We start from the raw sequence: 17,453 nt of genomic DNA on the forward strand, positions 1-17,453 counted from the left end.
GATAAATAAGTGTTACATAATTGATTATGTGCTACTCAGTTGTCTATAATAGTAAGTGTTATTCAGTTGTCTATAAAAGTAAGTGTTATTCAGTTGTCTATAATAGTAAGTACTACTCAATTGTCTATAATAGTAAGTACTACTCAATTGTCTATAATAGGAAGTTTTAGTTGATTATGATAAGTGAAACTATATTGACTAAAATATTAAGTGATTGACTACAGTAATAAGTGATACTCTATTGACTACAATATTAAGTGATTGACTGCAGTAATAAGTGATACTCCATTGACTACAATATTAAGTGCTAGTGTTTTGGTTTTAAAAATAATACTCTATTAACTATAAAAATTTGTGTTACTCTGTTGACTATGCTGCTTTGTGCTACTCTGTTGATTATATGTGTTACACTATATACTATAAATTGACTGTAATAAGTATTACTCTATTGACTATAATAGTAAGTGCTACTCTTTTGATTATAATAAGAAGTGATACTCTATTGATTATAATAAGTGTTACTCTATTGATTATAATAAGTGTAACTCTATTGACTACAATAGTAAGTGCTACTCTGTTGGTTATAATAATAAGTGATACTCTATTGATTATAAAAAGAAGTATTACTCTATTGATTATAATAAGAATTGATACTCTATTGATTATAATAAGTGTTACTCTATTGATTATAATAAGTGATACTCTGTTGATTATAATAAGAAATTATACTCTATTGATTATAATAAGAATTGATACTCTATTGATTATAATAAGTGTTACTCTATTGATTATAAAAAGAAGTGATACTCTGTTGATTATAATAAGAAGTATTACTCTATTGATTATAATAAGTGTTACTCTATTGATTATAATAAGTGATACTCTGTTGATTATAATAAGAAATTATACTCTATTGATTATAAAAAGAAGTGATACTCTGTTGATTATAATAAGAAGTATTACTCTATTGATTATAATAAGTGTTACTCTATTGATTATAATAAGTGATACTCTATTGATTATAATAAGAAGTGATACTCTATTGATTATAATAAGAAGTGTTACTCTATTGATTATTATAAAAAGTGTTACTCTATTGATTATTATAAAAAGTGGTACTCTGCTGACTATACAGTTTATTTTTTTGTGGGTATCAGTTTGCATAGTTTTGTGAAAAATGATTTTTTGGATTGGTATTGAAATTTACATATTTGACAAGTAGGTTGTATTGTCTTCACAGATGGGCCATTGTTCATGTGAATTTAGTAATCAGTGAGTTCATGTAAATTGGTGCTCCATGAATAAAAAAATCAATTCAAAGTACATCACTTTTTTATCTCCTGCTTTTAGGTTTGTACGAGTTGACCCATGATAATCAGACAGAACACCCAAGTACAATCAATGTTTTGGAAAGGATGAACATCTACCAGGAGGTGATACTCAGTATTCTCTATAGAGTGTTACCAATCAAGGTAAGCTGCTAGATTAAGACGTACTTTATTTAATTTACTTTATTTGGGCATAAAGTTCTTGAAATGTATTATTGTTCTGCTATTGCTTTCCCAGAAGGAAACTGTTCTTCAGTAGTGTTATTTGGTGAAGTATAGCGACAAACTTAAGATGAGACAGTTTACTCTACCAGGCAACACCATGGGACAGTTCCAAACGGAGAAAGCTGGAATAATGATTTCATACAGACTTGTCACCAGCACATGTATATGCTTGTGTCTGATATGGAGTTTTAACATTGATTTAGAAATTTTTCAATCATCTCTATGATGTCTGAAGTGTGGCAGCTTATAGTGATGTCTAGCACTGGGGCATCATCAGGGTCAGACATGTAGCATCATGTCCCACCTGATCACATTATCCTTACACCAGGCCAACCAGTCTTAACAATAACCTCTTAAAGCTGAGATCCTAGCAAAGCAGCTTTAAGTACCATTTTTATAAGCCTTTGGTATGACTCAGCCATGGTTTGGACCTGCAACCTCCTGCATCTGAGGCAAGTGCTCTAACGACTAGGCCCTGGGAGTGATCTTGTCACTAGCAAATAAAATGTGGTATAGAAAGGTGCAGTGCTATAGAAGGGTTGGTTTCGGTATAGAATTTACATAAAATACATGTTAATATATGTAGAATGCATTTTCATAATAATTGAATCTTTGCTTGATGGATTCATCCAAATATAATAATGTAAATTTTCTTCAGTGTAAAAAAGAATGTAACGTTTTAATCCTTGATACAAGCAAGGATGGAAAAACTATAGTTTTGATAGTACTAGATTGGAGTCTAACTGTGAATGGGCACTGTTTTTGAGATAAAGTTTAAGTTTTGATACAGGTATCACTGATATGTATTTGGTAGCATGGTATTATTTATATTTTTCTTTTTTTCCTTTTTTATATTTGTGGTTTCATTTACATCAGTGAATTTTTCCCATTAATTTTCTTCTACATTTGGTAAAGTGTCTAAAGTCCAATGTTTGTTAGTGCTTAGCGTCCAAATAGTCCATTTTGGTGCCTACTGTCCAAAGAGTACAATGTTTAGTACCTAGTATCCCAGAAGTCTATTGTTTAGCATCTACTTCCCAAAGAGTCTAGGGTTTAGTGCCTACTGCCCAAAGAGTCCAATGTTTAGTGCCTGCTGTTCAGATTCCAGAGTCAGTGCCTAATGTCCACTGAGTGCAGTGTTTAGTGTCTAGTCCAAAGAGTCCTATGTTTAGTGTCTACAGTTCACAGAGTCCAATATTTGGTGCCTACTGTCCAAAGAATCCAATGTTTAATGCCTACTGTCCAGAGTCCAGTGTTCATTGTGCATGCCATTTTTAAAGTGTTGAAAACACCATTGTGGGTTGTACAGAAAGTATAGATTTATATCTCTCTGCATTTGATACATTAGACATCTTTAGGTTTTGTTTTCATTTTTATTTAAATTGAGGTCAGAGACCTATTATTTCAAAATCATTTGACATCACTGATTTCTTATACCACCTGGGCAAACTGGGTCACATAGACTTCAAAAAAGTTAATTGTTTCATCATGTGGAACATAAATGCAAAAATAAAGTATAAAAATTTCAGAGTGACTCAGCCCTGATTATTAAAGGTGTTGCATGTATATAGGTAAATCTGAGATTTACAAATTTTCTAAAAGTCTACAAGTTTCTAAATTTGGACTAAAAAATAAATTTCCCTTGCCCATGGGAGAATTGAGCTAGCCCTAAAAATGGTCAGGTAGAAAGAGAGAGATTTTGAAACAATAACAGAGCTGCATTAATTTAATTTTAATCATGTTTTTGTTTATAACATTATTCTTTATCATTCCTATTAGGCCCCAAAAAAGGTTTTTTTAGTTGGCTGACCATTCCTTTTTCTCATTGCTGACGCCAGCACTCTTTTCTCTCATAGTTTTACCTACCTACCCTAATTTTAAGACCAGTGCAATTGGAAACACACATTTTCTCTTTGGCCTTAAGGTTTTTGATTACAGCCTTTCATCAATTAATGTTACCTAAACTCCATGTTTGATTGTTATAATGCATGGCAAGAATTATTTTGAAGCTGAGACTTCTTTCTACATCAAGTTCACTCACCGCTTCTACCTTTGCACCAAGGTCACTGTCATACAAGTTTGCCTTAAGGATGTAATTGAAGTTTTTTCATTTGCTTCGGTTCACTAAAATCCCATGATACAGTTTCATCATACTTGCAATGAATAATTATGAAGCTAAGACAGTTATTCTGCAGCATGGTCTCTCAACGTTTTTACTTTGGAGTCAATGTCTCTGCCATAGAAAATTTTGTGCTAAGGGTTCGATTAAAGTTGTTTTTTTCATTTGTTTTTAAAGCTGTCAGAATTTTTAAAAATTCTTTCGAATACCCCTAGATCCTAACAATCAGCTACCTGATCAAAGGGAAATTGTATTAAATGTGTAGAAACCTGAAGCTAAGTCAACATTTTTTAATTCATAGTATCCTATAAATATCATTACCTTATGACATCTGGTAGAAAGTCCAAGAATTTATCCTTATTGTCTGATAATCTGATAAAGTTCTGAAATCCTCCATCGTCAGTCTAGTAAATTGAATTGGTCTAGTCATCATAAATATCACCTGGCTCTGTTTACTTGGCCTCACTGTCATATATGGATGCTTATTTAGAGACTGAGCTTGAGCTTTGTAAGTAACACTTTGATCATACAATTTGTGAAATCTATTCAAGGTTGCAGCTGAATACATCAGTTGTGCTGCAAGATCAAATAACCAACCTGTTATTTGCCACTGTACCACACTCATGGCCCAGTGAAGGAGTTGTGACTTGGAAATACAAGCTTGGTAAATTATTTACAGGAAGAAATGGAACTCTTCTTTGCACTGAAAAAGTACATGTATTCACAGCTCAGTCAGAAGGATTATCAACTTGAAAGCAATATGAGTGCTGCCTTTACAATCACTGGCAGAAAACTTACACGAATACCCTATGGCTCGTTTTATTACCTGGGTCATTATCAATGGGCAGGTACCCGAGTACCCTAATACCCATTGGCATCTTTATTGCTTATGTTCCCTAAACTACTGGTTGATATTTTCCTGCTCTTTATGAAGCTTAAGATAGTTCATTCAGAAACATCCACTCTGAAATTTTTAACCTTCAGGTCAGGGTTACACATTTTACAGCATTGCTTTGATTTGGGGAACGAAATGTTGACCCTGGCATTTTTGTTAAGTTGTTTTGAGAAAACACTATACATGTAGTGTTAGCAGGAGGACCCATGACATATGTAATGAAACTTTGGGTTATGACTGCTGGAACACTGTCTTGGTAAGTGGCCAGGGCCAGAGATAAAATAGAAAGGCACAGTGATTTGCCATGATGAGGGAATTATTTCCAGTGATTTAATAACTGATTGATAATCATGATAAGGTAAATGAATCTTTACTGGGAATCATTAATCATGATTCAGTAGGGTTTTGAATCTCCTGAAAATCATATTTTTTAAAATTAGATTTTATGATAATACATGTATATGGAAAACATTCTGTTTTGTCCATTTTCATGTCGACAGTGTGTTTCGTAAAATGTTCAGATCTCCAATTAAGGTCTTACATAGTGCATTACAGTGTGCTACAGTATCCATTAATCTGATGTGTTCAATTTATTTATAAGTTGGATCAATGGTTCCCAAGATAGTTTATTGGCATTTAGCTAGCCAGCTTAGAGATGAAAACAAAATGCCAGAAGCCATTTTGGCAGAAGATTTTTATCCCTGATATCATATATAATAATAATTCAAACTATAATGGAACCTTTCTATAATGGTCACAAGGGACAAGTGAAATTTTCCATTAAAAAAAAAGAATTTTGTTTCATTCATTGCTTCTTGGAAATTCTTTATTTTTCCTGAAATGGGTGTAGCAAACACATTTTGTTGGTATATTATTCTAAATGGATCGAAGCTTGTTTATTTCCAAGAGATTTTCTTGTAACTTGATGTGCATCTACAGAATGGTGAAAATTGGACTTCATTTATTCTTTTGCATATTGGATGCATGATTTTTTTTGTCCTGGCCTCATCCTAATCCAAACCTAATTTGTAAACATGGCATATGGGGATTAAAGAGTTAAAACAGAAGGTATATATGGATAATTTATATTAGCATTCAGTCTCTAGTCTTTAGAGCTTTTGATTATTATAAAATGTGCTAAATGTGAACTTACTGTAAATGTGGATACCAAATTTTCAATGTATATTGATTTTTATTAGTTGTATTTCTTTTCTGTTCATATTTTGTACTGTCCTGATTTGATTTGTGTATGCCTCTCTTAAGGCCAAGTAAATAATGTTACAACATCCATCCATCTGCCAGGCCAAGCAAATCATGTTATAACATCCATCCATCTACCAGGCCAAGCAAATCATGTTATAACATCCATCCATCTTCCCATTCCGAAATATATATATCTCCATCCACTATTTCATTTCTGAGTGGGATGACATATTCCACTCTCGTGGTATCCAGCCTTTTAGCGTTTTCGAGTTAAAAGGTGGGAGATAAAGATCACTGTGACTGAAAGAATGAAATGATAATTATTACTATCACCATTGTGGTCATCATTTTCATCATCATCATCATCATTGTTGACATCATTATTATCATCATCATTGCTGAGATTGTCATCCTAATCATCATCATCATCTGTTCTGACTAAATAATGTTTGTATATATATATAATTATAATGGAACAAATATTGCAAAAAACTTGTCACCCAATATTTGGTACACCATTTTAATACAAGCTTGGTATTGTCTTGATTGCCCTCAAATGCTTTATATACAAATATGGACACAACCAAGTATCTGGCTTCAATGCTTTAAACACAAATACATTATACACACAATTACAGAATACACACAAGTACAGTATACACACAAATACAGTATACACACAGGTACCATATACACACAAGTACAGTATACACACAAATACAGTATATACACAAACATGTGTTTGACTTCAGTGCTTTATACAAAAATATTCACACAAAGAAGTCTTTGGCTTCATTGTGAAACATGTTTAAATAATTGTATTTTTCAGACCCTGCCTGACATGCCTTTTTCACAAATATTCCTAGAAAGAAGTCTTTGGCTTCAACACATTTAAATAATTATATTTTTCAGACCCAGTGTTGACATGCCTTTTTCACAAATAACCAAACAAAGAAGTCATTGGCTTTACTGTTTAACAAGTTTAAATAATTGTATTTTCAGACCCTGCTTGAGCCGGTGTATTTCTACATCAACAGTATATTTGCCCTGCATGCGATGTTAATATGGGCGCTATTTGCCACAGCCTGGATGCTGAGCAATTCCTGGCTAGCTGGGGTACTAAGTGCTGCATTTTACATATTTAACAGGTAGTGCAAGCTGATCATACTTATGAAATTTTTGTAAAAGAAATATTTTGGCCTTTTAATTAGATTTGTTGTCAAAGTAGAATATTTGCATATTTTTCAGGACAGGTGGACATAATTACCATATATGGTTGAATTTGTTCATTGTTAAATTTTCGTGAATGTATTATTGAATATTGTGCACGTGTAGTTTTTGTATTTCAGGCACATGGGAACATGGATTGTTTCACTTTGTAAATTTCAGCAAGTGTTAATTTTTTTGATTTTCTACTTTACCACAGAATTTGAAAAAAATAAAATAACAAAGTTTCACAAATATGTTTTCTGCTGATCTTTACATTACAGTACATTTTCCATTGGTAACGACCTACATGCTAACCCAGTGTTTCCCTTTTACTTGTGCTTCAGAGACCTTTTAATGTTTAATTTGACCTCCAGTTTTGATACCAAAGTTTGTTTTTTACTTAGTCTGACATCCAGTTCTAACACTGAGAGGATTTTTGGCTCCCAGTCTTGCCTCTTGAGGGGATACACTGTGACCATTACACTTTTGGTGTAATCATTGAGCTTTTTTCATCAAATTATATATTACGTTGGCCTGTATATGGATTACACTATTTTTGAAATAATAAAATTAAAAAAAAGCAATAAAATGTTCTTTTTGTCATTTCTGTTATCATCTCTTTATATGAATTTGAGAATATTCTTTAAAAGATGACAGCTTTGTCAAAATGGAGTAAGAATACTTTCCTTATTTGTTATTTATAGGACTCATTTCCAAGAAAATAGGTGGGGTTCTTCAAATCTGAACTTTACCCCACAGATTCATTATATCATGTGAAATTTCAGATTAGCAGATTTTTCCACAATGCTGGTATGGTCATTGGTATTAAGCAAACTGGGCTTTACTTTGCAAACCTCACTTCTGTTTTATCTGTAACCTGACATGGACTTCTAATGCTTTTTCTACTTTAGTACTGTCAGGGCATTTGATAGACATTGTACCAAGTTACTTCTATTCCAGTCCTTTAAAGGGCATTTGATAGACATCATGTACAGTTCTCCTTCAGTACTGTAAAGGACACTTGATAGACATCGTGTCCAGTTATTTCTACTTAGTACTGTCAAGGGCATTTGATAGACACCATGTCCAGTTATTTCTACTTAGTACTGTCAAGGACACTTGATAGACATTGTGTCCAGTTATTTCTACTTAGTACTGTCAAGGGCATTTGATAGACACCATGTCCAGTTATTTCTGCTTAGTACTGTCAAGGACATTTGATAGACATCATGTCCAGTTATTTCTACTTAGTACTGTCAAGGACATTTGATAGACATCATGTCCAGTTATTTCTACTTCACTACTATAAAGGACACTTGATAGACATCATGTCCAGTTATTTCTACTTAGTACTGTCAAGGGCATTTGATAGACATCATGTCTGGTTATTTCTACTTAGTACTGTCAAGGGCATTTGATAGACACCATGTCCAGTTATTTCTACTTAGTACTGTCAAGGACACTTGATAGACATGTCCAGTTATTTCTAGTTAGTACTGTCAAGGGCATGTGATAGACATCATGTCCAGTTATTTCTACTTCACTACTGTAAAGGACACTTGATATACATCATGTCCAGATATTTCTACTTCACTACTGTAAAGGACATTTGATAGACATCATGTCTGTTTTATCTTTTCTCTTGACAGATTCTTAAATGGCCCAGAGTTTTCATAAAATTATACAAAAATATGGATTTTTTTCCAAGTTATATTTAAGATTATGAGCAGCAAGTAACAGTAAAATTTTACTTTGTCGAGCAAAATTTTCCATTTTATTCTGTGATGCTGGACATTTGAATTCTGCTTCCCCAGGTTTTGTACATTGTATCAGCTTGATCATAGAATGATGATTTTCCTTTTACCATTATTTGTATTTTCAGGCTGGATACCACGAGAGTGGAGTATGTCATCCCACTCAGAGAGAGTTTTTCTCTCCCTTTCCTGTGGGTTCAGATAGCTGCCATATCGTTCTTCTTCAAACCCAGCATCTCAGAAACTAAACCAGTCAGTATGCAGAACATCAAAATATGTTACTTGATTCTGTTTTTTTTATATAGGTAGAACAGTTAGTTTACTTAGAATTTTTTCAGAGTCATGTTTTAAAGTTCTCAAGCCCAGTAATTTCCATATAATTTCCAATAAAGTGTCGAAATTAATGTAAGTACATGATGCAATGATTTTACAACAGAGAAAATATTTTTATTAATTGTATAATATAAGGAGCACTTAGTATTAATACCAAATAAATCACCTCATATTTTTGTTCTTCTTTTGTCCTTTGCAACAGAATTATTTTTTCTCCCTTGGCTGCATGTAACATTTTTATTTTATCAAAGACCAAGAACTTATGCAATGGACTTGTATCTGTTGTATGTTTATCATATGTTTATTATTGATATTCTTCCAAAACTACTAGTATTTGGAGGAAGGTAATGAAGCTTGGCATACAGTTGTTTTGTTCTTACTACTTGTCCTAAACTACTAGTACTTGGAGGAAGGTAATGAAGCTTGGCATACAGTTGTTTTGTTCTTACTACTTGTCCTAAACTACTAGTACTTGGAGAAAGGCGATGAAGCATGGCATTGGCATAGGCATACAGTTGTTTTGTTCTTACTACTTGTCCTAAACTACTAGTACTTGGAGAAAGGCGATGAAGCATGGCATTGGCATAGGCATAGAGTTGTTTTGTTCTTACTACTTGTCCTAAACTACTAGTACTTGGAGAAAGGCGATGAAGCATGGCATTGGCATAGAGTTGTTTTGTTCTTACTACTTGTCCTAAACTACTAGTACTTGGAGAAAGGGGATGAAGCTTGGCATAGAGTTGTTTTGTTCTTTCTAATTGTCCTAAACTACTAGTACTTGGAGAAAGGCGATGAAGCTTGGCATACAGTTTGTTCTTGACACTTGTCCTAAACTACTAGTATTTGGAGGAAGGTAATGAAGCTTGGCATAGTTGTTTTGTTCTTACTACTTGTCCTAAACTACTAGTACTTGGAGAAAGGCAAAGCTTGTCGTACAGTTGTTTGTTCTTGCAACTCGTCCTAAATTACTTGTACTTGGAGGACGGTAATGAAGCATGGCATACAGTTATATCCTGATGACTAGTTGATGATTATCAAACATTCAGTTAACTTTTCAGTTATATCATTTAATTTGGTTGAAAATTCATGTTTCAGTTTTATCTTTTTATTTGGTTAAAAATTCATGTTTCAGTTTTATCTTTTAATTTCGTTGAAAATTCATGTTTCAGTTTTATCTTTTAATTTCATTGAAAATTCATGTTTCAGTTTTATCATAAAATTTGGTTGAAAATTCATGTTTCAGTTTTATCACTTAGTTTGGTTGAAAATTCATGTTTCAGTTTTATCATAAAATTTGGTTGAAAATTCATGTTTCAGTTTTATCACTTAGTTTGGTTGAAAATTCATGTTTCAGTTTTATCATCGAGATCTGAGGTCTGTTTTTGTTTATTTTTTGTCAGCTGCAATTTATTATATGTACAGCCTTATATAATTTAAGTGAACTTGTCTAATTGATTATTGCTTCTTGCTGTTATTGGAGTCTAATGTAATTGAAGAGAACTTGTCTACTTGATTATTGCTTCATACAGTCTAATGTAATTGAAGAGAACTTGTCTGCTTGATTATTACTTCATGCAGTCTAATGTAATTGAAGAGAACTTGTCTACTTGATTATTACTTCATGCAGTCTAATGTAATTGAAGAGAACTTGTCTGCTTGATTATTACTTCATACAGTCTAATGTAATTGAAGAGAACTTGTCTACTTGATTATTGCTTCATGCAGTCTAATGTAATTGAAGAGAATTTGTCTACTTGATTATTACTTCATGCAGTCGAATGTAATTGAAGAGAACTTGTCTACTTGATTATTACTTCATGCAGTCTAATATAATTGAAGAGAACTTGTCTACTTGATTATTACTTCATGCAGTCTAATGTAATTGAAGAGAACTTGTCTACTTGATTATTACTTCATGCAGTCTAATGTAATTGAAGAGAACTTGTCTACTTGATTATTGCTTCATGCAGTCTAATGTAATTGAAGAGAACTTGTCTACTTGATTATTACTTCATGCAGTCTAATGTAATTGAAGAGAACTTGTCTGCTTGATTATTACTTCATACAGTCTAATGTAATTGAAGAGAACTTGTCTACTTGATTATTACTTCATACAGTCTAATGTAATTGAAGAGAACTTTTCTACTTGATTATTACTTCATACAGTCTAATGTAATTGAAGAGAACTTGTCTACTTGATTATTACTTCATACAGTCTAATGTAATTGAAGAGAACTTGTCTACTTGATTATTACTTCATGCAGTCTAATGTAATTGAAGAGAACTTGTCTACTTGATTATTGCTTCATGCAGTCTAATGTAATTGAAGAGAACTTGTCTACTTGATTATTGCTTCATGCAGTCTAATGTAATTGAAGAGAACTTGTCTACTTGATTATTGCTTCATGCAGTCTAATGTAATTGAAGAGAACTTGTCTACTTGATTATTACTTCATGCAGTCTAATGTAATCGAAGAGAACTTGTCTACTTGATTATTGCTTCATGCAGTCTAATGTAATCGAAGAGAACTTGTCTACTTGATTATTGCTTCATGCAGTCTAATGTAATCGAAGAGAACTTGTCTACTTGATTATTGCTTCATGCAGTCTAATGTAATTGAAGAGAACTTGTCTACTTGATTATTGCTTCATGCAGTCTAATGTAATTGAAGAGAACTTGTCTACTTGATTATTACTTCATGCAGTCGAATGTAATTGAAGAGAACTTGTCTACTTGATTATTGCTTCATGCAGTCTAATGTAATTGAAGAGAACTTGTCTACTTGATTATTGCTTCATGCAGTCTGATGTAATTGAAGAGAACTTGTCTACTTGATTATTACTTCATGCAGTCGAATGTAATTGAAGAGAACTTGTCTACTTGATTATTGCTTCATGCAGTCGAATGTAATTGAAGAGAACTTGTCTACTTGATTATTACTTCATACAGTCTAATGTAATTGAAGAGAACTTGTCTACTTGATTATTACTTCATACAGTCTAATGTAATTGAAGAGAACTTGTCTACTTGATTATTACTTCATACAGTCTAATGTAATTGAAGAGAACTTGTCTACTTGATTATTGCTTCATGCAGTCTAATGTAATTGAAGAGAACTTGTCTACTTGATTATTACTTCATGCAGTCTAATGTAATTGAAGAGAACTTGTCTACTTGATTATTACTTCATGCAGTCTAATGTAATTGAAGAGAACTTGTCTACTTGATTATTACTTCATGCAGTCGAATGTAATTGAAGAGAACTTGTCTACTTGATTATTACTTCATGCAGTCGAATGTAATTGAAGAGAACTTGTCTACTTGATTATTACTTCATGCAGTCTAATGTAATTGAAGAGAACTTGTCTACTTGATTATTACTTCATGCAGTCTAATGTAATTGAAGAGAACTTGTCTACTTGATTATTGCTTCATGCAGTCAAATGTAATTGAAGAGAACTTGTCTACTTGATTATTACTTCATGCAGTCTAATGTAATTGAAGAGAACTTGTCTACTTGATTATTACTTCATGCAGTCTAATGTAATTGAAGAGAACTTGTCTACTTGATTATTACTTCATGCAGTCGAATGTAATTGAAGAGAACTTGTCTACTTGATTATTACTTCATGCAGTCGAATGTAATTGAAGAGAACTTGTCTACTTGATTATTACTTCATGCAGTCGAATGTAATTGAAGAGAACTTGTCTACTTGATTATTACTTCATGCAGTCTAATGTAATTGAAGAGAACTTGTCTACTTGATTATTGCTTCATGCAGTCTAATATAATTGAAGAGAACTTGTCTACTTGATTATTGCTTCATGCAGTCTAATGTAATTGAAGAGAACTTGTCTACTTGATTATTACTTCATGCAGTCTAATGTAATTGAAGAGAACTTGTCTACTTGATTATTACTTCATGCAGTCTAATGTAATTGAAGAGAACTTGTCTACTTGATTATTACTTCATGCAGTCTAATGTAATTGAAGAGAACTTGTCTACTTGATTATTGCTTCATGCAGTCGAATGTAATTGAAGAGAACTTGTCTACTTGATTATTGCTTCATGCAGTCTAATGTAATTGAAGAGAACTTGTCTACTTGATTATTGCTTCATGCAGTCTAATGTAATTGAAGAGAACTTGTCTACTTGATTATTACTTCATGCAGTCTAATGTAATTTAAGAGAACTTGTCTACTTGATTATTACTTCATGCAGTCGAATGTAATTGAAGAGAACTTGTCTACTTGATTATTGCTTCATGCAGTCTAATGTAATTGAAGAGAACTTGTCTACTTGATTATTACTTCATGCAGTCGAATGTAATTGAAGAGAACTTGTCTACTTGATTATTGCTTCATGCAGTCTAATGTAATTGAAGAGAACTTGTCTACTTGATTATTACTTCATACAGTCTAATGTAATTTAAGAGAACTTGTCTACTTGATTATTACTTCATACAGTCTAATGTAATTTAAGAGAACTTGTCTACTTGATTATTGCTTCATGCAGTGATTATAGAATTTTTAACTTCCACTCATAATGTCAGATTGTGCAGTTAGCTTTTTTCAAATAGAAAAACAGATGGACAAAATATTCATAAGTTTACTATTAACTTCACCAGTTAGAAGTTGTTAAAGAACAAATAACAGTGTTGATGGGGAGTCTTTATGCACCTTTTTGTCCAATTACCACAATTTTTTTGACCATGTTGAAGGCCAGATTTCAGGCCTCGGGACAAGGGAAGTACATCAACTCTATAACTGAAACAAATCAATTGTCCCTTTTCATGTAGAGGGTTACCAGTAAGTGTAGTAATTTACAGTGAGATACTCAGTGGAGTAAGCATGATTTACAGTGAGATACTAAATGAAGTAAGCAGCAATCATTTACACTCTGATGCCTAATGGAGTAAGTAGTAACAATAAACAGTGAAATACTAAATGTAGTAAGCAGTAATAAATTTACAGTGAGATACTAAATTGAGTAAGTAATAGTAATTCAGAGTGATATAGTGTGTGGAATAAGCAGTAATAATTTATAATGAGATACTAAATGGACTAAGCAGTAACAATTAACAGTGTGTTACTAAACAGAGTAGGGGCCCCGAGTGGCTGAGTGATCTAAAGCACTCACCGTTCTGGATTACTGCCATCTCACCTCTATCTGCGTGGGTTCGAGTCCAAGGCTCGGCTAGTGTGGGTACGTGGGAAAGCCTGCCAGTAGCTTCTCGTGGGTCAGTGGTTCTTTCCTGGGTTTTCCAGGGTTCTTCCTCCACCAGTTATACTGGCTGCCATGTATACCCTATCTTGTGCTGAAAAATGGCATTAAACCCTAGAACAACCACAGATAAACAGAGCAAGTGTTATGACTTGGTGTCTTAAACAAAGTAAAAGAAGAGTGAAAGCCATTATGTTTTGTAAAATTCAGTGAACAGTTTATTGCCTTATAATACAAAGTAAATATATATAAAGAATAACTTACATTTATTACAAATTAAAGCATCCCAAATACTCCTAGAATTACTAACACATCTTGATGATTAAAGTTGTGAACAAACTTTAGTGGTATTCCGGAATAAATCCAACATTGAAAGTGTTGACATGCCTATGATAGCTTGAATAGTAATGATGTTTGAACAGTCTTTTGTTGAATCACGATAATAATATACAAGAATATATCCTTGTTTGAATTTCATTATAAATGCAAGTCTGATTTTCCAAGAATATTTTTTTAGATGAGCACTATTTCCAGTGAATAGATAATTTCCAGCCCAAATGAAATACTGGACTGATTTTTTCTTCAGATGTTTTAGCAGGAATAAATAATTTTTCTCATTATCAAAACTGTATACTTCTCTACCTGACCTAGATCAAAATTAGCATTTTCTCTAAAAAAAATACATTACCTAATTGAAAATTTCACTCTGGAATGTACCAGATGTTTACAAGATAAAATCTTAGGTATAATTAGAAGATCTGTTGCTAAAATTATAATAAAACATGGTAAACATCATGTCCTTGGCTGAAACCAATATAATAATCATAATATTTATCCTTCAGTCAGAAAAAGGTTAACAGTTTTGTCTACAAAAGTGTCACTGATTTTTGACAAGGTCAGCTATACAATTTTACATTACCAAAGCATAAAATGAAATTTAAAAAAAACACAAACAAACAAGCTATACAAATTAAATATACATAACAGAAAGTAGTATTAATTTACTTTGAGATACTAAATGGGGTTAGCAGTTGCAGTTGACAGTGTGAGATACTAAATTATTTCTACACTGTGAAAGACTTGGAAATTGAGATACTAAATTATTTCTACATTGTTAAAGACTGGGAAATTGAGATACTAACTTATTTCTACATTGTGAAAGACTTGGAAATTGAGATACTAAATTATTTCTACATTGTGAAAGACTTGGAAATTGAGATACTAAATTATTTCTACATTGTGAAAGACTTGGAAATTGAGATACAAAATTATTTCTACATTGTGAAAGACTTGGAAATTGAGATACTAAATTATTTCTACATTGTGAAAGACTTGGAAATTGAGATACTAAATTATTTCTACATTGTTAAAGACTGGGAAATTGAGATACTAAATTATTTCTACATTGTGAAAAACTTGGAAATTGAGATACAAAATTATTTCTACACTGTGAAAGACTTGGAAAGTGAGATACTAAATTATTTCTACATTGTGAAAGACTTGGAAATTGAGATACTAAATTATTTCTACATTGTGAAAGATGGGAATTGAGATACAAAATTATTTCTACATTGTGAAAGACTTGGAAATTGAGATACTAAATTATTTCTACATTGTGAAAGACTTGGAAATTGAGATACAAAATTAATGCTACATTGTGAAAAGCTTGGAAATATTCATGTGACTTGTGTAAAAAAATTGTGTAGCTCAAACCAGAATACTTGATGTAAATACAGTAGTTGCCAAAGAAGGATTGAAAGCAGTGTATTTTGTAGTTTTCATTATTTCAGTACTAATTGTGTCATTTAGAGGTGTATAACTGGTAGTTTTAGTCGTATAACTGGTAGTTTTAGTCATATAACTGGTAGTTATAGTCATATAACTGGTAGTTTTAGTCATATAACTGGTAGTTATAGTCATATAACTGGTAGTTTTAGTCATATAACTGGTAGTTATAGTCATATAACTGGTAGTTTTAGTCGTATAACTGGTAGTTTTAGTCGTATAACTGGTAGTTTTAGTCATATAACTGGTAGTTTTAGTCATATAACTGGTAGTTTTAGTCGTATAACTGGTAGTTTTAGTCGTATAACTGGTAGTTATAGTCATATAACTGGTAGTTTTAGTCGTATAACTCTTAGTTTTAGTCATATAACTGGTAGTTTTAGTCATATAACTGGTAGTTATAGTCATATAACTGGTAGTTTTAGTCATGTAACTGGTAGTTTTAGTCATATAATTGGTAGTTTTAGTCGTATAACTGGTAGTTTTAGTCATATAACTGGTAGTTTTAGTCATATAACTGGTAGTTTTAGTCGTATAACTGGTAGTTTTAGTCGTATAACTGGTAGTTATAGTCATATAACTGGTAGTTTTAGTCGTATAACTCTTAGTTTTAGTCATATAACTGGTAGTTTTAGTCATATAACTGGTAGTTTTAGTCATATAACTGGTAGTTTTAGTCGTATAACTGGTAGTTTTAGTTGTATAACTCTTAGTTTTAGTCATATAACTGGTAGTTTTAGTCGTATAACTCTTAGTTTTAGTCATATAACTGGTAGTTTTAGTCATATAACTGGTAGTTTTAGTCATATAACTGGTAGTTTTAGTTGTATAACTCTTAGTTTTAGTCATATAACTGGTAGTTTTAGTCATATAATTGGTAGTTTTAGTCGTATAACTGGTAGTTTTAGTCATATAACTGGTAGTTTTAGTCATATAACTGGTAGTTTTAGTCGTATAACTGGTAGTTTTAGTCGTATAACTGGTAGTTATAGTCATATAACTGGTAGTTTTAGTCGTATAACTCTTAGTTTTAGTCATATAACTGGTAGTTTTAGTCATATAACTGGTAGTTTTAGTCATATAACTGGTAGTTTTAGTCGTATAACTGGTAGTTTTAGTTGTATAACTCTTAGTTTTAGTCATATAACTGGTAGTTTTAGTCGTATAACTCTTAGTTTTAGTCATATAACTGGTAGTTTTAGTCATAACTTGATATATCACAGCTAAACCAATAGATCATGCCATAATAAAACTCAAATTATTACCCTCATAGCTTCACAATATTGGACTGATATCCCTGTCTCACATTGAGATGTTTGTTGACAAACAGACAATGATGTATATATTTTTGTTACCATGGGTCTGTTTGAAATCCA

The 17,453-nt window shown here is 32.1% G+C and overlaps 1 protein-coding gene across 1 annotated transcript in view; it reads left to right on the top strand.

The window, feature by feature from the left end:
• Positions 1 to 17,453, top strand: part of LOC149792339 (protein C-mannosyl-transferase DPY19L3-like) — a 113,169-nt gene that overhangs the window by 38,088 nt on the left and 57,628 nt on the right. Inside the window, exons 4-6 of the mRNA XM_089970913.1 lie at positions 1,351 to 1,472; positions 6,773 to 6,918; positions 8,862 to 8,985. Coding sequence (XP_089827039.1) covers positions 1,351 to 1,472; positions 6,773 to 6,918; positions 8,862 to 8,985 — 392 coding nt within the window. The remainder of the gene's footprint in view (positions 1 to 1,350; positions 1,473 to 6,772; positions 6,919 to 8,861; positions 8,986 to 17,453) is intronic.

The sequence above is a fragment of the Sinohyriopsis cumingii genome, chromosome 9 (assembly GCF_028554795.1).
Source record: "Sinohyriopsis cumingii isolate HCF-2022 chromosome 9, ASM2855479v2, whole genome shotgun sequence".
Lineage (NCBI taxonomy): Eukaryota > Metazoa > Mollusca > Bivalvia > Unionida > Unionidae > Sinohyriopsis > Sinohyriopsis cumingii.